The following is a 27,132-nucleotide window of genomic DNA, read 5'->3' as shown; positions in this document are numbered from 1 at the left end:
GTAGCAGAGAGAGAGAGCGCTTCCATCCGTTGGTCTGTTCCCTAAATGGCCACAGCAGGCAGGTCTGGGCCAGGCCAAAACCAGGAGCCAGGAACCCCAACCTGGTCTTTCTCATGGGTGAGCGGGGCCTGCTTCCTTCCCAGGTGCGTTAGCAGCAAGTCGGGTCAACAGCAGAGCAGCTGGGGCTCAGACCTGTGCTGACACTGGGTGCCGCCGTCGCACCCCGTGCTGCACCGCGATGCCACAGCGAGCATTTGGCCTAGCAGTTACGTTGCCACGTGCCGTATCTGAGTGCCTGGGTTTGATCCCAGCTCTGGTTCCCGACTCTAGCCTCCTGCTCCTGCAGACCCTGGGAGGCAGCGGCGCTGGCTCGAATGACTGAGTTCCTGCCGTCCACGTGGGAGACTTGGACTGGTACCCCGTTCCCCACTTGGGCCCTCGCCTCAGCCTGGCCATTGCAGGCATCTGGGGGGTGAAGCAGCAGCTGGGAGCTCTCTCCCTCTCAAGTAAACAAATAACCCACAATGTTTTGGCATTTAAATGACATTCTAAATTTGTTTTGTTTTATTTGGAAGAAAGAAAGATACAGACATCATCCATCCACTGGCTCACTCCCCAAATGCCTGCTGTACCCAGAGCTGGGCCAGGCTGAGCCGGGAACCTGGAGTTCAACCACGAGCCCCCTCACGATGGCAGAAACCCAAGTACTTGAGCCACCATCTGCTGCCTGCCAAGGACGCTGGACTGGAAGTGGAGTAGCTGGGCCTCAAACCGGGCACTGCAGTATGGGCTGTGGGCGTCCCCTAGCCGCCTCCCCAAAGGCCCTACAGGACACTTTCAGAAAAGCATCAGGGAATATGTGACTTCAACAAAAAATATGATTTCATTGTATAAAATCTGCAATGCTGACTTGGCAAACTTTCATAAATTAATAAATCCTTCTTTGGATCTGTACTTCAGAAGTCTATGATTTTTAAAAAAAATTTATTTATTTGACAGATAGAGTTACAGACAGTGAGAGAGAGAGACAGAGAGAAAGGTCTTCCTTCCGTTGGTTCACCCCCAAAATGGCCGCAATGGCTGGCACTGCGCCGATCTGAAGCCAGGAGCCAGGTGCTTCTTACTGGTCTCCCATGGGGTGTAGGGCCCAAGGACCTGAGCCATCCTCCACTGCTTTCCCGGGCCACAGCAGAGAGCTGGACTGGAAGAGGAGCAACCGGGACTAGAACCCAATGCCCTTATGGGATGCTGGCGCCGCAGGCGGAGGACTAACCAAGTGAGCCACGGTACCGGCCCCCAGAAGTCTATGATTTTTAAAAAAATATATTTATTTTATTTGAAAGGCATCATTATTAGAAAGAGAGAGATCGTCCATCTGCTAGTTCATTTCCCAAAGGGGCCACAAGGGCCAGGGCTGGGCCAGACCGAAGTCAGGAGCCAGGAACTTCGTCTGGTCTCCCACCGGGGTGGCAGGGGCCCAAATGCTTAGGCCGTTTCCATTGCTTTGCCAGGCACATTGGCAGGGAGCTGGATCAGAAATGAAGCAGCTGGGACTTGAACCGGCACCTCTGTGGGATGCTGGCATTACCGGTGGCAGTTTAACCTGCTGCACCCCAACGCCAGCCCCAAGAGTCTGTGACCTGTGCAGGCTGTGGAATACTTAACATAATCCACACAGTAGGGCCACCACCAAGGTCCGCAGCACTCTGAACTCACACAGAGGGACATCTTTCAGAGTGTCACATTTCCCTAAGTTGTAAGATTGCCACGTGTCAAAATCACGCCACTGGAATTGCTAAACCATGATTTTTTTTTAAAGATTTATTTGAGAGGTCTTCCATCTGTTGGTCCTCTCCCCAAATGGCTGTAATGGCCAGAGCAGGGCTGATCCAAAGCTGGGAGCCAGGAGCTTCATCTGGGTCTCCCACGTGGGTGCAGGGGCCCAAGGAGTTGGCCTATCTGCTGCTTTCCCAGGCGCATTAGCAGGGAGCTGGATCAGAAGTGGAGCAGCGGGACTTCCTTGTGCTGCCTGCACTGCAGGTGTGGTTTAACCTGCTGCGTCCCCAGGGATTCACTTTGAAAACAATAGAGTAAGGCCCAGCCTGATGACAGTCGTGCTCCCCTGCCTTGACAGTGGAACTGAGAAACTCCTCCGGCCTGTGGGCAGCACAGTACTGCTCGCTTAAACCTATTGCACCATTTCTGAGTGTAGCACAGCAGGTGTGCGGCGCTCCCAGGGCTGGCTGTGTCCCCTGGGTGGGTGGAAGGCGCTGCGATTTTGCACAATGTTGGACTCACCTGGTCCCTTTTTTGCACAACATAGGAAGATAGTTGCAAGTGAAACAATGGGGGCTGGCGCTGTGGCGCAGCAGGTTAACGCCCTGGCCTGAATCGCCAGCATCCCTTATGGGCGCGTTCAAGTGGGAAAGCAGTAGAAGATGCCCCAAGTGCTTGGGCCCCTGCACCCGCATGGGTGACCCAGAAGAAGCTCCTGGCTCCTGGCTTTGGATCGGCGTAGTTCCCACCGTTGCGGCCAATCGGGGAGTGAACCATAGGATGGAAGACCTCTCTCTCTCTCTCTCTCCCTCTCTCTCTGCCTCTCCTCTCTCTGTTTAACTCTGACTTGCAAATTAAATGAATAAATCTTTAAAACAATGAGGACAGCGTTCTTTGCAGGACTGGAGAGGTCACGCTGCCGGGGAAAGCTCCCTCCCCACGTACATTCTGCTCGGTTTCCTTCTCTCTGAGGGCGTCTGGGATTCTTCACAGAACCAGAACTACTTGGCTGCAACCCAGAGAGCTTCCTGTCTGGCTAGACACAGGCAGCGGCAAGATCTGGAAGAGGCCCCTGCCCGCACTCGCACCTCGGGCTCCTGCTGCCGCGTAGAGACCTCCAAGCTGGCTCGCTCTCCCCCTCCCTGCAAAGCACAGCCCTTCCGCTGGGAGGTGAATGGCCGGCAACTACTCCCAGCCTTGCCCCCCACACCTGTCACTAATGTCAGACAACTGACTGTAAGACAGAGTGTGACGAGGGACACAGGGATGTGACGTGATGAGGAAGGTGTCCCTCGGCTGCACCTGAGCGAGTGCAAACAGAGGAGCACCACACATCGAAAAGTCTGGTGGTCCTCTGTTGCCACCGGTGGAGAGGTGGAGAGTGGGCTCTTGCCCCAAGGAACCCTCGGCCCCGAAGCCCAGAGCAGCAGGGTTTATAAAGGCAAAACCCACAAAGTCGGGAGGGGAATCCGTGGTTCCCGGGTCAAGCTGACCTAAAGCCGAAGCGAAACTAACATCAGTTAGAATCCTTACCATGCCACTTACAGTCTTAACAATTTCAATTATAATCTTGACGTGAATGCAGGTGTTGGCCTAAGTCATATGTGGGACAGAGACAGTTTGTCATCCACCCAGGTGCAGCCCCTCGGCTCCCAAGCTTGAGCGATCGTGCTGGGGAATTTCCTGCTCCGCCAAGTGGGATGCAGGGGCCTGCTGGGGTCTGATGCTTCAGCTCACAGCTTCAGACCAGAGTCTCACAGGGCGGGGGAGGGTGTGCTTTCTCAGGATGGAGTCTTGGGTGCTCCAAAATGGAGTCCCTGCTGTCAAGGTGGTACTTCATGTTAAGAAGATGTAACAATGGGGCCCGGCGCCATGGCTCACTTGGTTAATCCTCCGCCTGTGGCACCGGCATACCATATGGGCGCCGGGTTCTGGTCCTGGTTGTCCAAAAAAAAAAAAAAAAAAAAAAGAATAAGAAGAAGGTTAACAATGATAAACACATATGCACACAATAATACAGCCCCTCCAAAAATAAGGCAAAAAGCAACAGAATTGACAGGAGAAAGTTTACCCTTCCAATTGCCAAAAGCAGCCTATGCACACAGGGAACACTCCCCGGACTAAGTCCTATCTTAGGCCATGCAGTTCTCAACATATTCAAAAAACTGATACAAAAAGACACTTTCTGACCACAAAAGAATCAAACAAGGAGATCAAGAGCAGAGAGAAGACAGCAAAAATTAAAATCATGTGGAAATGAAGCAGTGTGCTTACTTGATTATACAACTGCTTAATTCTCTAGAACAACCAATGAGTCAAAAAAGAAATCTGACCTAAAGCCGGCGCTGTGGCGCAGCGGGTAAAGCCGCTGCCTGCGATTCTGGCATCCCACATGGGCACCGGTTTTGAGTCGCGGCTGCTCCTCTTTCAACCCAGCTCCCTGCAGATGGCCCAGGTGATTGGGCCCCAGCACCCAGGGGGAGACACCAAGAAGAAGCTCCAGGCTCCTGGCTTCCTCCTGGCCCAGCCCCGGCCACTGTGGCCATTCGGGGCATGAACCAGTGGATGGAAGCTCTCTTCTCTCTCCCTCTCTATCTCTCTGTAACTATTCATTTCAAATAAATAAAAATACATCTTTAAAAAAAAAAGAAATTGAAGGGAGAGTTACATGGGGCCGGCACCACAGCACAGAGGTTAAAGCCCCAGGCTGCAGTGCCTGTATCCGACATGGGCGCAGCTTGTGAAGTAGGCAGGCACACAGGTTAAAATTGATTAGGTTTGTGGCTGGAAGACCACGCCTTCGCCACGCCCCTGTGTGACCTCGTGCCCCTACCTGGCCACACCTGAGTGCCTACTGGCCAATCAGGTTAATTAGCCACTCCCCTTTGAGAGTGGATTAAAAGCCCGGGATAGGTGCTCCTCCACGTGGCTGGTCCTGGTGCTCGGTACGAACCCAGATCTACCCCCCCTCCTATAGATAAAGCCCTCACTCTCCTATACATCTTTCTCACTAAATAAAAGCCTAAAATGTACCACGCTGCCTCGTTCATTTACATCGGTGGCCCAGTCTTATCTATGGCGCTATGTGTACCCTGATTTACATCCTATGCCCTGGCACCCCCCCCATTGCTGAAAGCCAGGTGGCCACATGGCCCACCCACCGGTGTGAAGCTCCACCCCCACCCTAATGGGATTCGCTGCTCTTGCTTCCCTGCCCCACTCCAGCAAAGTTTTAAAAGGACCTGTTCCTGAACACGTGGCCCTCCTCCCTCCTCCCTCCTCCCTCTTCCCTCCTCCCTCCTCCCTCCTCCCTCTCCTCCCTCTCCTCCCTCCTCCCCCCTCCCCCCTCCTCTCTCCTCCCTCCTCCCTCCTCCCTCCTCCTCCCTCCTCCTCCCTCCTCCTCCCTTCTCCTCCCTTCTCCCCTTGCTAGCTCCTCTCCTCTCTGTCTCTCTCTTATGCTCTCCTCTCTCTTTCCTTCTTTGCCCCTTCCCTCCGGTCTGCTGGGTTTTCCCCAATAAACCCTTTCCCTTACTCTGGTGTTTGGTGTGTTTGGTGACGGCCCAATAGCCGGTATTTCGAATTCTTCTCTAAATATTAGGCATGAACTCGCTTGGGCTTATTAATATTGGGGATTTATTAATAAGCATATGGTGACATCGTATGGCACCCCCAAAATTCTGATAACATATGTAGCACCCCAGACTCGACCTTTGGGGAACTTTATGGGGCTGTTACAGCTGAATGGCAGGGTTCTTGTCTTCATGCAAGAAAGAATTCAGGCGTGAGACAGAGAGTAGTGGAAAAGTAAAATAGCAAAGTTTATTAGGGAAGGGACATCCGTAAGAACAGATGGGCACCTCTCCAGACAGAACCTGAGAGAGAGTGCCCAGTCGCTCAGACTGGGGGGGAAGGGGCGGGGACCCCACCTGGCAGGTTATCGGGTAGGAGGGGGCAGGGCAGGATGCGAACACTGGGCTGCCCCTGAAACATTATCGGGATGACTTTGAGATGCAGATGCAGATGCTGGGCATAGACATCTTCTCTTTAGGCCTGTCACACACACATAAGCTCATATCTGCCTTCCTACCTAACAGGGCCACATTTCATATCATATTTTAGGGGGTCAATTCCGATATCACCTGGAGTCCTGGCTGCCCCAGTTTCCAGTCCAGTTCCCTGCTAACGCACCTGAGAAAAGCAGCAGAGGATGGCTCAGGTCCTTAGGCTCCTGCACCCACGTGGGAGACCCAGAAGAAGCTCCTGGCTCCTGGCTTCAGATCAGCTCGCTCTGGCTGTTGCAGCCATTTGGGGAGTGAAGCAGTGGATGGAAGACCTCTCTCTCCCTCAGCCTCTACCTCTCTCTGCAACTCTGTCTTTCAAGTAAACAAATCTAAAAAAAAAGGGGAGGGGAGTTAGACAAATGAAAATCCAACTCTCTTTCACTGATGTGTGTAATATTGATTTTGTGTGTGTTGAATTCTTAGGTAGCAAGTCAGAAATCCAGCCTCTGTGTGTGTGTGTGTGAGAGAGAGAGAGAGAGAGAGAGAGAAGGCTGAGGACCAGCACCACCGTGGAAGCTCCGGAAGCCCAGCATTCGTCCTGCCCGATCCTGATAACTGTGTAGGTGGTCCCAGCCCTTCCCGCGAGGAAAGCTCCGAGGAGAATTCACTCCTCAGGACCAACTGGGTTACCTGATAACACGGGCAAGGGAAGCCCCTCGATTCTGCCAGCAAATCTGGGGAGGAATTTGCTACTTTTCACCCAATAAACCCTTCCCCAGGGCTCCCCATCCTTTGTCCTGGAGGGGACGACGGGGAGGTGGGTAAACAGACTCCCTTAAACACCCAGGGAGTCCAAACAGCGCACGCTCAGCCCTCTGTCTCTCTGCTGAGCCGCCCGCCTGGCCTGCCCAGGTGTACTCTCTCCACTCAACCAGGTAACCTCGCTCTCCCCCAGTCCGAGCGACTGGACATTCTCTGTCCCTTCTGGTCTGACGAATGGCCTATTCCCAGTAAAGCCTTATCACTCCGCTCTCTGTCTCATGCCTGAATTCTGTCTTGGGTGCAGACAAGAACCCCACGGCTTCCACGGCCTTTTCTCTGGCAATAGAACTACCCTTACAGTCCTGGGGTAAATACTACCTGTTCATGGGGTTTAATCTTTAATATGCTGTTGGATTTGTTTTGCTGGCATTTTGTTGAGGATATTGGCATCTATATTCATAAAGAATGTTAATTTATTTGGTTCATAGTTTTATTTTCTTGTGATACCTCTGTGTGGCTTTGGTAGCAAGCTAACAGTGGCCTCAGAGAATGAGTTCGGTAGGGCCCGGGGTTGTGGCACAGTGGTTAAGCCACCGCCTGCGACACCAGCATCCCATATGGGTGTCAGTTTGAGTCCCAGCCGCTCCGCTTCCGATCCAGCTGCGTGCTGATGCGCCTGGGAAAGTGGTGGCAAATGGCCAAATCCTGGGCCGCTCTGCACCCCGGCGGGAGACCTAGGTGAAGGGAGTGAACCAGTGGATGGAAGATCTCTCTGTCTCTCCTCCTCTCTCCTAACTCTGCCTTTCAAATAAATAAATAAATATTTTTAAAAGAAACGAGTTAGGAAGTACTCCTTCCTCTTATTCTTGGAGAAATTTGAGAAGCTTGGTGCTAAGTCCTCCCTGGACTTTTTGTTGGGAAAGCAGTGGGAGACCTCTCTCTCTCTCTCTCTCCCTCTCTTCTCTCTCTCTCTCTCTGCCTCTGCCTCTGCCTCTCTGTAGCTCTGCCTTTCAAATAAAAATAAATAATGGAACCTTTGCCAATTTGTTTTTGGTCAAAACCTTAATCTTGTCCATTGGCAAATATTTGTTAGCATGGGCTTCCATCCTGTTCTGATTAGTGTGTGCATGCTAGCAAGGAGCTGTGGGATAGAGTTAGTCTGGCCTGCTTCTAGTCCTGGGCTCCTTTGAATGGATTAATTAGAATTCTCAAGCTGAAATCTTCTACTAAAGATAATGTTAAGAACATAAAAATGGTGTCTGGTGCTGTGTTGTAGCAGGTCAAGCCGCCACCTGCAGTGCCGGCATCCCATATGGACGCTGCTTCAAGACCTGGCAGCTCCACTTCCGATCCAGCTCTCTGCTGTGGCCTGGGAAAGCAGTGGAAGATGGCCCAAGTCCTTGGGCCCCTGCACCGCGTGGGAAGACCCGGAGGAAGCTCCTGGCTCCTGGCTTCAGATCAGACCAGCTTCATCCATTGAGACCATTTGGGAAGTGAACCAGCAGATGGAAGATCCCCCCCTCCGCCCCTTTTCTGTAACTCTGCTTCTCAAGTAAATAAATCTTTAAAAAAAAACACCAATAATCCAAAAACCTTGGGCCGTGATTTTTTTTTTTTTTTTGGACAGGCAAAGTGGACAGTGAGAGAGAGAGAAAGGTCATCCTTTTGCCGTTGGTTCACCCCCCAATGGCCACCGCGGCCACAGGCGCACCGCGCTGATCTGAAGGCAGGAGCCAGGTGCTTCTCCTGGTCTCCCATGGGGTGCAGGGCCCAAGCACCTGGGCCATCCTCCACTGCCCTCCCTGGCCACAGCAGAGAGCTGGCCTGGAAGAGGGGCAACCGGGACAGAATCTGGCGCCCCAACCGGGACTAGAACCCCGTGTGCCGGCGCCGCTAGGCAGAGGATTAGCCTATTGAGCCGCAGCGCCGGCCTTGGGCCGTGATTTGTATAAACTCACTGAGTGGTTGCCATCATTCACCCTCACTTCTGCCACATCATCAGCCTCATAGCATCAATGCACACTGTGCATACAAACACGCAGAGACACGGCCTTTCTCGTTCCAGCAACTCCATGCTTTGTAAAAAATACCAATCAAGATAGAAAACCCTCTCTCCATCCCAGAGGACACCCAGGACCCGTTTCCAAGACCCCCTTTCTCCACCCCACCCCGCAGGTCCCCCACAGAACCAGTGACCTGGGCTGTCACCACAGGTTCACCTGCCGAGTGCAGAACGCTGGGGGACTGCTCACCGGGTTCCTTACAGCCTGCCGTCGTTCAACATAAAGCACATGAGGGCCGCAGACTGTGGCCTGTGTCAGCTGGGTCACTTCTATCATTGGCTCTCATTAAATAAATATGCCACACTTTGTTTATCTTCACTCATCTGTTGATGGGTATTTGGGTTATTTCAAATTTGTGGCTATCATGAATGAAACAGTTATGAATATAAATGAAGTCTTTTACCACATGCTTTCATTTAACTTGGGTAAAAATCCACGCGTGGCATGGCTGGATTATGGAGGAGGTGTATGTTTAACTTCGTAAAAAATGACTGGTGTCGGCGTTGTGGTGCAGTGGGTTCAGGTGCCGCCTGCGATGCTGCGTCTCTTACAAGCACTGGTTTGCTCCATTTTTTAAAAATATTTATCTAACATTAAAATGTAACATTTGTTTGAAAGGCAGAGTTACAGAGAGGCATAAAAAGCCAGGAGCTGGGCGCTTCTCCGGGGTCTCCCACTTGAGGGCAGGGGCCCAAGCACTTGGGCCAACTTCTACTCTTTTCCCAGGCCATAGCAGAGAGCTGGATCAGAAGTGGAGCAGCCGGGACTCGAACCGGCACTGCAGGCGGCAGCTTTACCCACTATGCCACAGCGTTGGCCCCTGCTCTACTTCTGAGCCCACTCCCTGCCTGGGAAATGTGCCTGGAAAATGCACTTGGGAAAGCAGCAGAAGACAACCCAAGTGATCGGGTCCCCACTACGCATGCGGGAGACCTGGACGGAGTTCCAGGCCCCCGGCCTTGGCCTGGCCCAGGTCTGGCCACGGTGGCCATTTGGGGAGTGAGCCAGAGGATGGAAGATTCTCCCTCTGTAACTCTGCCTTTCAGATACACAAAATGAACCTTTACGAGAAGGATTCGCTTCCAGCAATGGTTTTGCCGTTTTCTGTTGCCATCCTCAATGTCTGAGACTTCCCCGCGCCCCACAAGCCTTGCCAGCGCTTCCTCTGGCACATCTTTTGAGTTTCAGTCACTCTGGAGGGTCGCAGTGCCCCTCGGGTGCAGGTCTTTGATAACGCATGCGTAGAGCTAATGGCGTGCGTGTTAGGAGAGAGAATAACACGTAGATGCAGCAAAGGTTTTTCCCTCCCGAGGCCTCTTTTACAGGGCGCCTCACCCCCGGTTATCTCGGGGAGCTCCTGAGCGCGCGCGCCTGTCCTCCCACCCAGAGGACCCCCCGGGCTGGTGCAGAATTTCTGCCTCGCTGGCACAGGTAACTGCAGTGGACACTGATGCTAGCAGGAGCCCAGGCAACCACAGGCTCCAAGGCCCCGGAAAACGCAGAAATGCTCCCTGCTCGCCCCGCAGGGCTGCTGCTTCCTGAGACACGGCCCTTCCGTGCAAAGCGTGCACCAGGAGCAGCCGTTTTGTGTGTGAATATAAATTGACGTAAGTGAAGCCATTTTGGCAAAAGTGACCGAGCGGAGAACTCCCTGGGAACCACTCCGGGTCACCGCCTTGCCAGCCACGGATCTCTATGACCGTGGAATTGACCGCGGAGAGTAGGCACGTGAGTGAGAAAGGACCCCCTGGGCCACCAGCTCTGCCAGCACCACTCATCGTCCCCGGTCTTGTTGCTGTGGATTGGTGCGGTGGGGGCAAGAGGCGCGGAGTCACCACACAGACCAGGGAGCCAGGTGAAAGCAGGCCAGAGGCGAGCAGCCCACCGACTCCTTTATTTCAGTTGCTACAGCAGCTTAAATAGCCAAGGCAGCCAATCCGGTCAAGGGGCGGTTTATGCCCCAACCAATCACAGCCTGTTGCCAGGCAGGCTCCTTTGCCAGGGGGGTTCCCAGGGGGTTTCCAAAGCCATTCCTGAGTAACTGACGCTCGCTTGCCAGTGGCCATCTTGGCATGGCCTTCTCATTCCACCACACGGCCTGTCTGGGCTGACCAGGCCCCAGCGTGAGCGAGGTGCCAGCAGGCACAGAAAACAGCAGAAGCACTGAGACTGGTTTGGATGGCCACATACAACGGTCGGCTCCCATCCAGCATGGGAGAGCTGTGGCCCAGCTGGTAATGCTCGAGGGACCCAGTCGATACTGGCCATCACGCTGACTCGATCGTCTCTCACCCTCATCAGCCCTGCCACCGCCGTGGTGGCCGGCTCCAGGCCCTGCCTGACTTCACATCATGCCCTGGTTCACTCGCGGCTGGCCCGCGATGAGAGCCTGCCATTAGTGACTAACCCGGGTACCCTGAGCCCCGGGGACTGCCCTCGGCCACCCCTGCAGGGCCTGGTGTGTGTTTCAGTCCCACTGAAAAAGAAGGGAGGAAACTTTGTCTCTTTTCTCCTCCCCGGCCCCTAAGGGCTGGGCTTCCTTAAGGCACAGCCCTCCCCCTCTGAAGCCAAGCCTTGCCAATCAACCGCTGCTCTTGGTTGTCACATGTCCCCGTGGCCCACCAATCACAGGTCAGCCTGCTCCCTGGCAGTTGGTATGCTACCTTTTAGGAGTTGGATCATTTGCCTGATTAAGCTGCAGGAGTTCGGTACCCATTCCGGATACGTATTTTCACAAAGGTTTTATTCTTCTCTGTGTTTTTTAAATAATTTTTTATTATATGAGATGCCGGCACCACAGGCAGATGCTTACCCTACTGCACCACAGGGCTGGCCCCTGCTAATCTTAATTAAGGAGATGGATGAATCACACATCCAAAATGGAAAAAAAAGGCCATAAAATTTTCATTGTTTTTTGAAAGACTCAATCTAAAAATGAGAAGGTCTATGATGAGCAAGTACTTTCCAATCTGAAGTATTTATGTTCAATAACTACACCAGAAAACTTTGAGTGCTTTGATACTGAGGCAGGAGATAGCTTGGGCCCCTGCCACCCACGTGGGAGACCCGGGTGGAGCTCTGGCTCCTGGCCCGGCCTGGCCCAGCCTTGGCTGTTGCGGCCATTTGGAGAGTGAACCAGGCAATCTCTGTGTCTCTGCAACTGTGTCTTTCAAACAAATAGAATCAATCTTAAAAAGCAACCAACCAACTAACCAACCTGGGTGGGTCCCCAAGGATGTCACCCAGCCCAGGACCTCTGGCGGGAGTCCCTCTGCCCTCTTTACAAATTTGGCTGTAAACGAACGTTCCAAAATAAACTCAAGGCCCTGAGCTCTCTCTGTGGCCAGCTCCTACAGTCGCACAGACTGTGCTTTTGTCCTGTGGCCTTGGGAACAGGCTCTGAGCCAAGTCAGTCTTAGGGTGCAAGTTTTTCTTTTTGTTTAAAAATTTTTTTTTAAATTTATTGATTCAAAAGGCAGAGTTACAGAGAGGCAGAGAGAGAGAGAGAGAGAGAGAGAGAGAGAGGTCTTGTGTTCCAGCTGCTGGTTCAATCCCCAGACGCCACAACGGCCAGAGCTGGGTAGATCCAAAGACAGCAGCTTCTTCCAGGTCTCCCACGTGGGTGCAGGGGCCCAAGCACTTGGGCCATCTTCCACTGCTTTCCCAGGCCATAGCAGAGAGCTGGATCAGAAGTGGAGCAGCTAGGACTCGAACCCGCGCCCATATGGGATGTGGGCACTGCAGGCAGTGGCTTTACCTGCTACACCGCAGCACTGGCCCCTAGAGTCTAAGCTGAGACCTGCTTTCGTTCCTGGTCTTTCAGAAACGTAGGCTGTTCGCTGTCCTAAAACTCTGCCTCCCATCCCTGCAACAATACCACGCACAATGCGGGAACAGAAGTTTGAGAAATGAAATCTGACAGCTGGAAAAATTGACGCAGCGCCACCAAGCTTAATCATGACCTTGAGAGAACCTTTCACAGAGTGAATATTTTCTGCAACCCCGAATCTCACCTTTTTTCTTATTTTATAAAAAGTAGAGGCTGGCATTGAGTCGCCGAGGGTTAAGCTGCCGCCTGTGTTGCCGGCATCCCAAATTGGAGCGCCAGTTTGAGTCTTGCCTGTGCCCCTCCTGACCCAGCTGTTAATGCGCCCGGAAAAGCAGTGGAAGACGGACCAAGTGCTTGGGCCCCCCTGCCGCCCCCATGAGGGAGACCCGCTTGGAGTGCCTGGGTCCTGGCTGCGGCCTGGCCCAGCATGGAGTGTGGTGGCCACGTGGGGAGTGAACCAGGGGATGGAACAGTCTCTCTCTCTCCGTCACTCTGCGTTTCAAATACATAACTTTTTTTTTTTTAAGTTAAATCACTTTCGTGTGCTTCTAAAACTAGAACTTGTTGGGGGGGGGGTGGACTCCCCAGAGGCTGGGTCTCCTGTTTCTCTCACTGCGCTCAGCGCCTTCGCACTTTGCATTGGTTCAGGGCTACTCCTAATAAACTCAAAGACCACAGGGCTAATCTGCAGAGGGCACCCGACGAGGGCGTACAGCCCAGTGTCGACCCTATCTGCGGGGCACAGAAACCCGGGTCACTTTCAGGCCGGCATCGCGGCTCACTAGGCTAATCCTCCGCCTTTCGGTGCCGACACACCGGGTTCTAGTCCCGGTCCGGGCGCCAGATTCTGTCCCGGTTGCCCCTCTTCCAGGCCAGCTCTCTGCTGTGGCCAGGGAGTGCAGTGGAGGATGGCCCAAGTGCTTGGGCCCTGCACCCCATGGGAGACCAGGAGAAGCACCTGGCTCCTGCAAAAAAAAAAAAAAAAAAAGAAAAGAAAAGAAAGAAACCCGGGTCATTTTCACCATCTCGTTTAGCTCTTTTTAAAAAAAAGTATTAAAATAGAGAGTTCTTAGTAGAGCCACCCAGATCTTGCTTTGGACAGGACCCGCGCGCACACACACACCAAGGCCTAAGACAGTTGCACGACTGCATTTGAATAGGACGGGACAGTGGGGGCGGGGAATAACGGTCGCCGTCGCGAGCCCCAACTTCCACGCTCGCGACCCCCGGGGCGGGGGCGCTGCCAAGCCACGCCCCCTCGCAGAACCTTCTGGGCCGGGGTCATCCCCCCAGCCTTCCCCGGCTCCTGCTCATTCCGGGCGCGGGGCTCTCGGGGGTAAGAGCGTCCGTGGCCGAGCCGCCCGCGTCGTCCTCGGCCTCAGGGCCGCCGCCCCCGGGCCGCGGCCTTCGCTGTGCTCCGTGGCGCCGGCGCTTCTCTGCTGGTTGCTTCGAAGGGGAAAGCGACAGCGATGGGGCGGGGGCGGGGACAGAAGCCGCCGCCCCCTGGGCCGCTCCCCAGATGGCCGTTAGCCCCACCTGGGTCTCCCGCGGCCCAAGGGCCGGGCCTGCGCGGCTACCCCGGCGGGGAGGCTGGACCCCGAGGGAGCAGCCGGGATCCCCATCGTGAGGGCCGAACCGGGGGGCCCCCTGGGGTCCTTCACAATTCCTAAAAATGGCCCTGTTCTGATACAAAGCGTTTCATTCTCCCCCCCCCCAAAAATAAGGCCTTTATTCTGTTTCAGGTCTCTTGAAGGAAATTTAAAGAGAACACGAATTCCTCCGCCGTCCTGAAACACCTTAAGGCGTCGACACGGAAGAGGACGCGGCGGAAACGGCCGCACGGACGGCGCCCAGGCCAAGTGAGCCCGCGAGTCGCCCGGGCCCGGGGTCGTTCCCCGTTCATCCGCACGCGCGCTCCTGATTGGCCGGCCCCGGCCTCCCGGAAGTGACGTCTCGCCCGGCGTGTGCGCCTCCTGGCGGCGCCCTCGCGGCCTCCCCTCCCACGCCCCGCCCCTCGACGCGCTCAAACGAGACCGCCGCGGCCGGGGCGGGGCCTGCGCGCGCCGGCGGCTGCGGGGGGCGTGGCCTGGGGAGCGGAGGACGCGGTCGGGGCGCGCGTATTTCCGCCTGCGGCCGGCTGTTGGGGCCGGGGCATGGAGGTGGGCTAGCGGGCGGCGCCGGGCCGAGCGGGGTGGGCCGAGCGGCGGGCTCGAGGCTGCAGGCCGGACTGCGTGAGTGCTTGCGCTGCGCGGGCGCGCGGGACTGCTGGGAGTAACCGCCGCGGCGCGTGAGTCCGGGCGCGTGGGGGATGGGGCGGCGCGGGCTGGGCCCCTTCCCTCGCCCGGGGAGGGTCGCGGCGGCCGGGCCGGCCCCTTCGTGCCTCCTGCCCGGACCCTCGGCCCCTTCGCGGCCTCCGCCTGCGGCCTCGTGCGGGTCTTCAGGGTGCGGCCCCTGCCCAGGTCCGCGCGGGAGGGCGGGGGCCGTCGCCGCGGGAAGCGCCGGTCCCCGGACGCCGTCGCCCGCCGGCTGCCCCCGCGGCCGCTGCGGCGAGGGGCGGCTTCCCGGGCGGCCCCGCCGGCCCGCGTCCTCTGCGGGGCGCGGGGCGCGGGGCGCGGGGCCTGGCCCGGCCGCCCGGAGGGGGGAGCCCGGCGTGGGGCGGGGGCGCGGCGCTCAGCGCTGTCCGTCTGTCAGTTTCAGAAATGCGCGTCTGTGCGCGGAGCTCGGCGCGCCCCCGCCAGTAGTGGCCCTGAGGGACTCTTCTCCGCGGCCGTTTCGCCAGGTAATGCTTTTCCAGTCGCTTGTCGAGAGGCCCCGGTGTGGGGGAGACGGCCGGGCCCTGGCGGGGAGAGGACGGCCAGAGCCTGGAGCACACGTGCCGTCGTCCGCAGCCCCGCGGCGCAGGTGTCCTTCGGCCTTGAGGGGAGTCCGAGGCACTGGGCTGTGATCCGGGGCGCTGCTGCCGGGACCCGGGGCCGCTCCCTGCCGGCAGCGAGCGAGTGAGGGCCGGAGGGTTCGCGGGGAGCGCTTGCTTCGGGGTACAGCCGGTTGTTGGTACTCTCACCTGCCTGCCCGGGAGTGGCGTTCAGAGTTTGAAGTGCATTCTCAGTCTGAAGAGCTTTGGCGCTGTGCTGGGAGCGCCCCGGTGTGGGTTGGGGCCTCCGTGTCGCGGGCGCCTGCTGTCACGCAGCTCGGCGGAGCACGGGGGGGACGCACAGTCACACGGCCTTCTCACTGTGAGCTTGCTGACTGCCGCTCCGTGCATGTGTGCATAACGCACGGGGCTGAGGGCCAGGCACGTGTGCGGCGTTACGGTTGGAGCTGCAGGTGTCTGGGAGAAGGGGATGAGCGCGCCGGTCACGGCTCGTCCGCAGGCTGCGGGTGCCCTGGCCTCGGGCTCCTCCGTCTCCCAGCTTAGCAGGAGCTGCTTCAGTTTGGGCTTTGTTTTTATTGGGTTAGTGGTGATCCGTAAGTCTTCTCAGATTCCTGTGGGATTCCCCACGACCCAGAGAGAGAGACTGCACGAGGAAGCTAGCAGTGTCGGGAGGGCCTCTGAAACTCGGGGGTGCACACGAGGAAGAGGGGGAGAAGGGTCTGCCGCCGGAGCCGCGGAGAGCGTGGCCAGCGTCGTCCTGTGCTGTGGAGGATCTGGGGGGAGAGCGCTTCAGTAGGAACTTCCATGAAGACGCGAGTGGGGCTTGCGTAAGGGTAGAGCCGGAGAGCAGAGGCGCTGAGAGTGGGAGATGTGGGGGATTTGTTCTTGAAGACAGGTAGTTGGGGAGAATAGAAGAGGCTTGTCGCTGAAGTCTGACTAGTTAACACAGAAATCACGGCCCTGGCGAACCCCTGACTGCCTCTGGGGGAGCAGCCAGCATTTTTTTTTTTTTTTAACTTATTTGACAGAGTTATAGACAGACAGAGAGAGAGAGAGAGAGAGAGAGAGAGAGAGAGAGAGAGAAAGGTCTTCCTTCCGTTGGTTCACTCCCCCAATGGCTGCCATGGCCGGCACTGCACCGATCCGGAGCCAGGAGCCAGGAGCTTCCTCCTGGTCTCCCATGGGGTGCAGGGCCCAAGCACTTGGGCCATCCTCCACTGCACTCCCTGGCCACAGCAGAGAGCTGGACTGGAAGAGGGGCAACCGGGACTAGAACCCAGCGCTGACATGGGGTGCCGGCGCCGCAGGTGGAGGATTAACCAAGTGAGCCACGGTGCTGGCCCGCATCTATCATTTTTTAAAGATTTATTTTACTTATTTGAAAGGCAGAGTTAGAGAGAGAGGGAGAGACAAAGTTTCCATCAGAAGTGGAGCAGCCGGGACTCAGGCTGGTGCCTACATGGAATGCTGGCACGGCTGTTGGCGGCTTTACCTGCTACGCCACACTGCTGGCCCCATCCGGTGTTGTTGTTTTAAGATTGATTTATTTATTTAAAAGGCAGAGTGGCAGAGAGAGGTCTTCCATTCACAAGTTCACTCCCTAAATGGGCACAACGGCTGGAGCTGGGCTGATCTGGAGCCAGGAGCTTCCTCCGGGTCTCCAATGCAGGTGCAGGAGCGCAAGGACTTGGCCATCCTCTGCTGCTTTCCCAGGCCACAGCAGAGAGCTGGATCGGAAGTGAACAGCTGTTACTGGCTGGTGCCCGCATGCGGTGCCCGCAGTGCAGGCGGTGGCTTAACCCGCTGTGCCACACGCTGGCCCCGACTTTGTAGTATTATATGTTTGGCCTTTCACATACAAGAAATTTTTTGAATACAATAGTTTGATGTTCTGAAAAAACATTTCTTAGGTATTCCCTAATCTGTAGCACCTTTGTAAAAGGTAGACCTCAGTAAAATGCAGCTGAATTAGTGTCCAGAAAGGGCAGGCGTCTGCAGTTGAACATGAACTTCAACCGTCACTGCCGCCTCCCAAGGTCTATATTAATAGGAAGCTGGAACTAGGAACCAAGGTAATACTATGCGGGGGTCTTAACCCCTGGGCCAAACACCCACCTTGCATTATCTTTATTTTCTTAAAGATTTATTTATTTATTTGAAAGGCAGAGTTAGAGAGATGGAGAGATAGAAGGCGATCTTCCATCCGCTGGTTCACTCCCCAAATGTCCGTGATGGCCGAGCTGGGCCGGTTTGAAGCCCGGAGCCGGGAGCTTCCTCCGGGTCCCCCACGCGGGTGCAGGCGTCCAGAGGTTGGATCTGCTGCTGCTGCTTTCCCAGGCGCATTACTAGGGAGCGGGATGGGAAGTGGAGCAGCTGGGACTCAGACCGGTGCCCGTATGGGACGCCGCACTGCAGGCCGCAGTTTTACCCACTGAGCTATAGCTGGCCCTTGCAGTATCTTTTAATCCCTTTCTCCATAAGCTTGCTTGCTTTATGTAAAGGGAAGAGGTCGAGACTCTCATCTGCTGGTTCACTCCCCAGACGCCAGCTGAAGCCATGGGCCAGGAACTCAGTGTGGGCCTCCTGTGTGGGTGGCAGGAGTCCACCTGCTGCCATCGGGGTGTGCGTTAGCAGGAGCTGGGGCACAGACCCGGAGTGTGGGTCCCAGAGGCCCACTCCTGGCTTGTTTAATTGAAAGAGAAAGAATCTGTGAAGTTTTTGAAGCACCCTTGAGTATGTAATCAATCATGGGCATAAAAAGAAATTAGGTTAAACATCATTTTATTTTAGGAATTATTATGCCGCAGAAGCCTCAGCAGTAAAGATTAATTTATTTCAAAATGTTAATGATATCTCATTAGCAAAGATTATGCACCCTGAATTTTAGAGTGATACTTATTTAAAAGTCTGTCACTAGCAAGGTTTTATGCAGACATCCAGTGACTTAGAATTTTTTTTTTGTTTTTAAAGATTTATTTGTACTTGAACGTCAGAGTTACACAGAGAAGGAGAGGCAGCGAGCGAGCGGCAGCTTTACCCACTCTGCCACAGCACCAGCCCCGACTTAGCTCTTAACCTTTGCTCGTCCCTTCCGCTTTGAAAGGAGGCTTTTTCCTAATTCCCCTCCCAGGAACTTGCGTGTGACCTGCACACGTGCCACCTGTGCACCACACGTGAGCACTGTGCGTGTGCTTTCCTCAGGGACGAGGCCCTGTGCTGTCCCTCTAAGCGCTTCTCATGCCGTGGGTGCACTGGCACACTGTAAACACTGGACTTGTCAGGTTCCTCATGAGCAGACTGGGGCTGTGGGCTTCGAGGAAGTGTCTCAGGACTGACGCTCCCTCCTCAGCACAGCGATCGGGGCAGCGGCGGGACTTACCCGGTCAGGTTAATGGGACTCCTTGAGAAAGTTCTGCCTGCACTGGACAGTTGGCAGTTTTTCTCCTACCTAACTCTGTTCCTTGGAGGTGATTTACTAAGACCGGCCCGTGTTCGAGGGAGCTAGGATTAATGAAGTACATCGCCAGGAATAAGGACTATCTGTTTATGTTTATTCTTTAAGAAAGTTTTTGTTTAATTGATTTGAAAGGCAGAAAGACAGAGCTAAAGAGGTGTCTCGGGGCTGGCGCTGTGGCACAGTGGGTTAACGCCCTGGCCTGAAGCGCGGGCATCCCATATGGGCGCCAGTTCAAGACCCGGCTGCTCCACTTCCGATCCAGCTCTCTGCTATGGCCTGGGAAAGCAGTGGAAGATGGCCCAAGTGCTTGGGCCCCTGTACCCACGTGGGAGACCTGGAAGAAGCTGCTGGCTCCTGGCTTCGGATCAGCACAGCTCTGGCTGTTGCGGCCAGTTGGGGAGTGAACCAGCAGATGGAAGACCTCTCTCTCTCTGCCTCTCCTCTCTTTAAAAAGAAAAAAGAAAAAAGGTGTCTCTCCATCCGCTAGTTCACTTCCCAGGTGCCTGCAGTGGCTGGGGCTGGGCCGGCCGGAGCCAGGAGCTCAGTCTGGGTCTCTGGTGAGAGTGGCAGGGCCTGGCCCTTGCTGCCGCCTGCTGCCCTGCGTTACTCAAGCCGTTCCTGCGGATGGTTTCAGCCTCAGCCACAGGGAGCTCTTTCAGGTTGACGCTGTGGCATTGTAAGACCTTCCAGCATTTTCCCTGCCCTAGCCTATTTATTTAGTGAGTTATCCAGGGAGGGTTTTGTTTTTTTAACGACAGTAACTGTTTACTAACAGTGAACCGTCTATTAGCTTTTTTTTTTTTTTTTTAAGATTTATTTATTTGAAAGTCAGAGTTACGCAGAGAGAGAGAAAGAGAGAAAGTCCTCCATCTGCTGGTTCAGTCCCCAGATGGCCACAGTGGCCGGACCTGTGCCGATCTGAAGCCAGGAGCCAGGAGTTTCTTCTGGGTCTCCCACACAGGTGCAGGGGCCCAAGGACTTGGGCCATCTTCTGCTACTTTCCCAGGTCATAGCAGAGAGCTGGATCGGAAATGGAATAGCTGGGTCCCGAACTGGTGCCCATATAGGATGCTGGCGCTGCAGGCGGCGACTCTTCCTGCTGTGCCACAGTGCTGGCCCCGTCTGTTGCTTTGACTCCAGCACGTTACTGGAGCATTTCAGGATCCGTACTCTGAAAATGCTGATAAGTCTCTGTCTTTGAGTTTTTATCAGTTCTGCACGGTTTTGTTTTCCTTGTAGCACAACTGTATATTGCCTTATGATATTTGTTACTAGTGAAATGACTTCATTTCTCAATATTTTTTGTGTGTCAGATGTAAGATTTTCAAGATTTTGTTTTTGAGTTTGGTGACGGATAAAGTGGCCAGCAGAGCGTGCTGGCTGGGGAGGCCCTTTGTACGCTGACGATGGGGTCACAGTGCAGAGTGAGCCGCTCCTCCCGCAGCGCAGGCTGAAGTGTGGCTTTCCCTGACTCGCGCGCTGTCTTCGGTGTTCAGGTGCAGAATGAGCACGTGCTGCTGGTGTACGCCCGGTGGCGTTTCCACCGTCGACTTCCTGAAGCGCTATGCATCCAAGACCCTGTCCAGCGACTTCCAGACAGCCGATGAGGACCTGTGCTACTGCCTGGAGTGTGTGGCTGAATACCACAGAGCGAGAGATGAGTTGCCGTTCTTGCACGAGGTAACTGACATTGGGTGGCGTTACTTGTCAGAGGGGAACAGGAGAGTCAGTTCTAACTCTCGGTGCGTAGAACATGCTGAGCAAGTATTGCTCACTGATGGAGCGGAATCACACTCAAGGATTGTAAGATGCAGCATTTTTGGTGTAAAATAATTTTGCAAAACGGAGTCATTTGGGTTTTTGTTTCTGTCAGTGTTGTGTTCATGTATGTGAATGGTTTGGGTCTCTTGAAGGTAAGTCAATAGCTGCTTTCTTTTCTGTGGGCAAATGGTATAAGCCTCTGCGAACAGGCATGCTTTGCAGTCATAAGACCGCAGTGAGAGAGACAGCTCGTTGTTTTTTTTTTTAAACAGCAAGCCCAGTTTCTTTTTTTAAAAGATTTATTTATTATTTGAACAAGTTAGAGAAGGAGAGACAGGTCTTCCATCTGCTGGTTCACTCCCCACATGGCTGCAGTGGCTGGAGCTGCACCGATCCAAAACCAGGAGCCAGGAGCTTCCTCCAGGTCTCCCACGTGGGTGCAGGGGCCCAAGGACTTGGGGCATCCTCCACTGCTTTCCCAGGCCACAGCAGAGAGCTGGATTGGAAGTGGAGCAGCTGGGTCTTGAACCGGCGCCCACATGGATGCCGGCACTGCAGGTGGCAACTTTACTTGATATGCCACAGTGCCAGCCCCAGGTACAGTTTTAAATGTGTGACTTTGAGTATTTGGTCTGTTACATTTATCTGATGAAAAACAGAACACAGACCGTAGAGATGTGTACAGTATACACATGGTAGGGTAATTTGTTATGAATCTATTGAGAAACTTGAATTCTACAAAGTTTTTGAATTATGAAGCTATACAGCGTCTTTGTGCTAAAGCTGGTGCTGTGGTGTAGCAGGTTAAGTTGCTTCCTGTGATTCTGGTATCCCACATGGGTGTTGATGGTTCAAGTCCCGGCTGCTCCACTTCCAGTCCAGCTCTCTGCTATGGCCTGGGAAAGCAGCCAAAGATGGCTCAAGTACTTGGGCCCCTACTCCACGTGGGAGACCCGACTGAAGCTTCTGGCTTTGGCCTTAGTCTAGTAGCCATCTGGGGAGTTAGCCAGTAGATGAAAGGTCTCTCTATCTCTGCTTTTCTTTTATCAAGATTTTATTTATTTATTTGACAGGTAGAGTTATAGACAGAGAGGCAGAGAGAAAGATTTTCCTTCCATTGGTTCACTCCCCAAATGGCTGCAATGGCCGGAGCTGCGCCGATCCAAAGCCAGGAGCCAGGAGCTTCTTCCAAGTCTCCCATGCAGATGCAGGGGCCCAAGCACTCGGGCCATCTTCTGCTATCCCAGGCCACAGCAGAGAGCTGGACTGGAAGAGGAGCAACCGGGACTAGAACAGGCAGCCATATGGGATGCTGGCACCTCAGGCGGATGATTAACCTATTGTGCCGTGGCGCCAGCCCCAATATCTCTGCTTTTCAAATAAATCTTTAAAAAACAAAACTGATGCCCTGAGTTAGGTTTCCAGGGTTAGAACGTGGAAGAGCAGCCACGGAAAGCCTAACCTTTGCCTTTAACAAAGAACCTCCAGCTTCTCTTTTTGTTTTTTCTTTCTTTCTTTTTTTTTTTAAGACAGAGTTACAGAGAGAGGTAGAGACAGAGAGGTCTTCCATCCTCTGGCTCACTCCCCCAGATGGCCGCAGTGGCTGGAGCTGCGCCGATCCGAAGCCAGGAGCCAGGAGCTTCTTCCAGGTCTCCCACACGGGTGCAGGGACGCAAGCACTTGGGCCATCTTCTACTGCTTTCCCAGGCCACAGCAGAGAGCTGGATTGGAAGAGGAGCAGCCGGGACTAGAACTGGTGCCCGTATGGGATGCCGGTGCTTCAGTCGGCAGCTCTAAGCGCAGCGCCACAGTCCAAGCCCCAGCGCTTTAATTCTTATAAAGGCTGAGGGTGAGAAAGCTGCAGGAGAGAGTTTGAAGCTAGCGGATGTTTGTGAGGTTTGAGGGAAGAGGACACCCCGTAGCATGAAGTACGAACTGGAGCAGCGAGTGCTGCTTTAGGAGCTGCAGTACATCTAGAAGATCTGGCTGAGGTCACTGGCATGACGGTGGCTGATCAGGTTTTCAGTAGAGATGAAGTAACCTTCTGTTGGAAGAAGGTGCCGTCGAGGGCTTTGATAACCAGGGAGCTGCCTCCTGGCTCTGGGAGTGCACATGAGCCGGAAGCAGAGCCAGGGCTTAAAGCAGCGCCAGGGAGGGACGCAGCATCTTCACTGTTAGCCAAGTGCCTGCCCCGGGATTTCATGGACTTTTTGAAGTACTTATCTTGGAAGGCTAAACCGGCCATAAATGGCGATTCCTCTGATTGCTATGGACAGAGTAAGTTGAAAAGTTTGTGGAAACGATTCAGCATTCTAGATGGCATTAAGAACAATTGTGGGGGCCGGCGCTGTGGTACAGTGGGTTAAAGCCCTGGCCTGAAGCGCCAGCATACCATATGGGCGCCGGTTTGAGACCCGGCTGCTCCACTTCTGATCTAGCTCTCTGCTGTGGCCTGGGAAAGCAGCGGAGGACGGCCCAAGTCCTTGGGCCCCTGCACCCACATGGGAGACCTGGAAGAAGCTCCTGGCTCCTGGCTTGGATCGGCGCAGCTCCGGCCGTTGCGGCCATGTGGGGAGTGAACCAGCAGATGGAAGACCTCTCTCTGCTTCTGAGATACGCAAAGTGTATCTCTTCCTTTGAAATAAATAAATCTTAAAAAAAAAAAAAAAAAGAGCCTGAAGATGCAACTGGTGCTTCAGTCTGTGATGAGACTGCAGACATGAGGTGGAGTTACTTGTTAGGAGAACAAAGCGACTTCCTGAGAGGGAATCTCCTGGTGCAGATGCTGTGCGCCGTGCTGAAGTGACAGCACAGGCTTCAGCCGTCATGCTGACCTGGTTGATGAAACAGCAGGATTTGGGAGCACGGACTCCCATTTTGAAGAAGTTGTATGGATAGAACAGCATGAAGAGGTATCTCACGCTGGAGGGATTTTTCGTGAAGGAAGACAGTGCGCGAGTGCGACTGTTGCGCGGGACTGCCACCTGCCACCGTCGGCTCAGTTGTCACCGTGATGACTCGGCCCCCACCACCGCGGGGTTGAGACCCCTCAGCAGCACCAAGGATTGGCAGGCGCACATGATTGTTAGCATTTTGTCAAGAAAGTAGCTTTAAATTAAGGTATGTATTAGCACATTTTTTAAAAGATATGCTTTTACACACTTAAAAGACGACAATATAGAGTACACAGCCTAGGTGCACCAGGAAACCACGAAGTTGATGTGACCACGTGGCTTGTTTGTGTGTATTGGAAAGGCAGGTGAGCTGGATGGGCTCCGTCGGCTGGTTCACTCTCCAGACGCCCCCAGCAGCCGGGGCTGGGCCGGGCTGGAGCCGGGGGCCGGAGACTCAGTCTGGGTCTCCCACGCGAGGGCAGGGGCCCAAGGACTTGAGTCATTTGCACTACCCAGGGTGCATGGTAGTGGGGAGCTGGGTTAAAAGGGCAGGTGGGGCTCGATCCCGTGCACTCTGATGAGAGGTGGGCATTCGTGGGTCAGCTTCACCTGCCACACCACATACCACCTGCCCCTGACTGTGTCCTGGTGCCCTTGTCGTGGTCTGGAGCCAGATCCACAGCACACCTGAGGTGTGCCTGTGCGTGGTGGCGCCGCTCTGCGCGCGGGAGGAGCTCTCCCTGCACCCACCACCTCCCGCACGTGGAAGCACAGTGCCCGCTTCTCTCTCTGCAGGTTTTGTGGGAACTAGAAACTTCACGTCTCATAAACCATTTTGAAAAATCTATGAAGGCAGAAATTGGAGAAGATGATGAGTTATATATAGTAGACGACAGTGGAGAAGCTCAGCTGTCCGACTTCACTGGGCAGGATTTTGAAAACAAGCTCCGCGTGCCTCTCCTTGAGATACTGAAGTACCCTTACCTGCTTCTGCACGCGCACGTCAGTGAGTACCGCCGGGCTCGCGTCGCTTTCAGTCTTATGTAGACACTGAGAGTTTAGGTTTCTCTATATTGAACGTTTGTTTGCTTAAATATGTAGCTACAGTAGTTAATATTTCTCTGCTACTTTTTATGAAGATTTTCAGACACAGGAGAGTACATTATAGTGTGAACGCTGTGTACCCGCCACATAGATTCTGCATTTGTCAGTGTTTTGCTCTGTTGGCTTTAACACGTATCTGTGCAGTTAATTTCTGTTGTTGGGTTTGTCAGCAGCAGGGTTCTCAGCCTGGCACTGTGCACGTATTGGATCAGGTTGTTCTTTGTTGTGGGGCCCCCACTTTTCACTTACTTGCAGAACAACCAGTGGAGCCCGATTAAAGAATCTTTGATGAGCGTTAGATTTATGTATTTGATTTACGGCCTGATTTTTTCTGTTTAGATGAATTGTGTGTTGAAGCACTTTGTCGGATGGAACAAGCCAATTGCTCCTTTCAGGTTTTTGACAAACATCCAGGGATCTACCTGTTTTTGGTCCATCCCAACGAAATGGTGAGTGTGAGCGGCCGTGCAAGGACACGTGTTGTTTTCGTACCTGTAACTTTGATGGACATCTTCACTAGAGGTTTTTGGTGTGTGTGTGTGTGTGTTTTTTTTTTAATATTTGCTGACGTGTTTCTGCTCTTACTTTAGATAAGTAGGAGGTGGTGTGGGATTGCAGAAGAAGGCTAGGGGAACACTTTCTCACACACGATGCTTGAGCTTGAAAGACACATGAGGAATAATGTTATTTTTTTTAATATCTTGAGCTAAACTGGCAAAGGAGGACTCTTCTCTCTTGATTTTTCTTACCTGCCTGCCTCACTAGGGAGTAGCAGATAAAATATTTGAAAACATTTTCATCCTGGATTCGGGGGAGAGGGCTGGGGCACCCCTAGGTGCTAGGAGTGCGGAAGGACGGAGAAGCAGGAAGGGGCCCTGGAGTGAGGTCTTCCCCGGGCAGTGCGGACGGCTCTGCTGCAGGTTCCCTGCACCGTGGGGCCCGGAGCTGTGCTTGCTGTGCGGAGCCAGTAGCCCTGAGCAGCTGCTCTGCCCCCCTCCAGGAAGGCGAGGGGCTCCCCCGGGGCACCCCACTCCTCACTTCATCGTCCTGCTAGCACAGGCCCTGGGCGGCAGTGGTGGGGTCGCCAGTAACTGAAGACCTGCTACCTGCCTGGAGGACGCGGGTCACGCTCCTGACTTCCAGCCTTGGCCGTTGTGTGCATTTGGAAGGTGAACCAGCACATGGAGCTCCCTCTGTCTCGCTGTCTCTGCCTCAGTTAAACACGAATTTTAAAAAGAGAGATTTTTTTTAAAAAAATGCATCTCTAAGGTAAGAAAATGCCATTTTTTTGAAGTGACCAAGAACATGGCCGTGGGAATTCCATCAAGGCAGTGGTCAGTTTCAGTTTCCTCTGTGTCGCACTTAGAACACTGATAGAATAGAACTGAAGAGAGAGAACGTGTAGGCACACCCTTAAAAGGTAGCTCTTCCTGGGGACCGGGGATGGAGTGGAAGCCTAGTCGGCAGTGAGTGGCAGCTGGGCGCCTGCTGCTGGCTGGACTTTGAGCTTGTGCAGAATAACAGGAGTTAGAAGGACACTGTGGGGGCCGGTGCCGTGGCGCAGCAGGTGAAAGCCGGCATCCCATATGGACACCTGTTTAAGTCCCGGCTGCTCCACTTCCGATCCAGCTCTCTGCTGTGGCCTGGGAAAGCAGTGGAAGATGGCCCAAGTCCTTGGGCCCCTGCACCCGTGTGGGAGACCTGGAAGAAGCTCCTGGCTCCTGGCTTTGGCTCTGCCCAGCTCTGGCCGTTGTGGCCATTTGGGGGTGAACCAGCAGATGGAGGACCTCTCTCTCTTTCTGTGTGCCTCTGCCCCTCTGTAACTCTGCCTTTCAAGTAAGTAAATGTTTTTAAAAAAGAGACTTTAGGAGACAGAGTAAATAACAATGAGTAGAGCCGAGGAATTATTGATTTAGAAAAAGACAGACAGAAAACACGTGAAGAAAAGCTAAGCAGTGTGAGGAGTAGAAGTAGTAATGTTCACAGAGGAGTCCCAGAAAGAAAACTAAAACCAAGATGGAGAAACAGTGGGGCAACATGCTGATGAATTTCCTGGAACTTAAAAAAAAAAACGGAGCCTGCGTCTTCTACGGATTCCATACCAGAATGTCGAGAGAGAGAGAGAACCCTACACTGAAACGGAATGATGGAAATTAAGAATATGAAAGACAGAGTTGGGAAGGTTTTGCAGGAAGTGATTGCGTATGAAGCACGAGTGTCGAGGATGGGCGTTTGCAGAGCGGTGGAGGCCCTGCTCGGGGCACCTGCTCCCATGCGGGAGTGTCTGCCTTCAGCTCCTGGCCCTGCTCCTGGGGCCAGGTTCCTGCTGCTGTGCACCTGCGGGGCTCAAGTCACTGGGTCCCTGCCACCCTCGTGGGAGTCCTCAGGTTGTGAGAAAGGTCTTAAAGGAGCCAGAGAAGAGACTAGCTACAGTAAGACCAGATGCAGTGAACTTGGCTAAACCCCAAAAATGAACCTCAGAGGGACAATGTCTCCCACGTGCTAGTGGAAAAGAGCTGTTGGCGTAGAAACATGTCCCCCACTGGCAGTCCAGAGGTGACGGATGGCCCTTCGTACCACCTCGATGCCTCACCACCGCCAGCAGTCTAGACA

General features: G+C 54.2%; 1 protein-coding gene across 11 annotated transcripts in view; it reads left to right on the top strand.

Annotated features, from left to right (window-relative positions):
- Positions 1–10,675: 10,675 nt before the first annotated feature.
- SETX (senataxin) overlaps positions 10,676–27,132 on the top strand; it is a 74,064-nt gene continuing 57,607 nt past the window's right edge. For 3 of the 11 annotated variants that reach the window (XM_070058324.1, XM_070058322.1, XM_070058321.1), the window contains exons 1-6: positions 13,623–13,767; positions 14,174–14,290; positions 15,123–15,210; positions 20,257–20,440; positions 24,211–24,421; positions 24,859–24,968. In XM_070058324.1, coding sequence (XP_069914425.1) covers positions 20,264–20,440; positions 24,211–24,421; positions 24,859–24,968 — 498 coding nt within the window. In that variant the 5' untranslated portion in view covers positions 13,623–13,767; positions 14,174–14,290; positions 15,123–15,210; positions 20,257–20,263. The other 8 variants (XM_070058311.1, XM_070058312.1, XM_070058310.1 and 5 more) reach the window with 8 other exon arrangements.

Source organism: Oryctolagus cuniculus, chromosome 1, assembly GCF_964237555.1.
Source record: "Oryctolagus cuniculus chromosome 1, mOryCun1.1, whole genome shotgun sequence".
Lineage (NCBI taxonomy): Eukaryota > Metazoa > Chordata > Mammalia > Lagomorpha > Leporidae > Oryctolagus > Oryctolagus cuniculus.
Note: the sequence above shows the minus strand (reverse complement) of the source record. Positions and strands in the feature narration are given on the sequence as shown.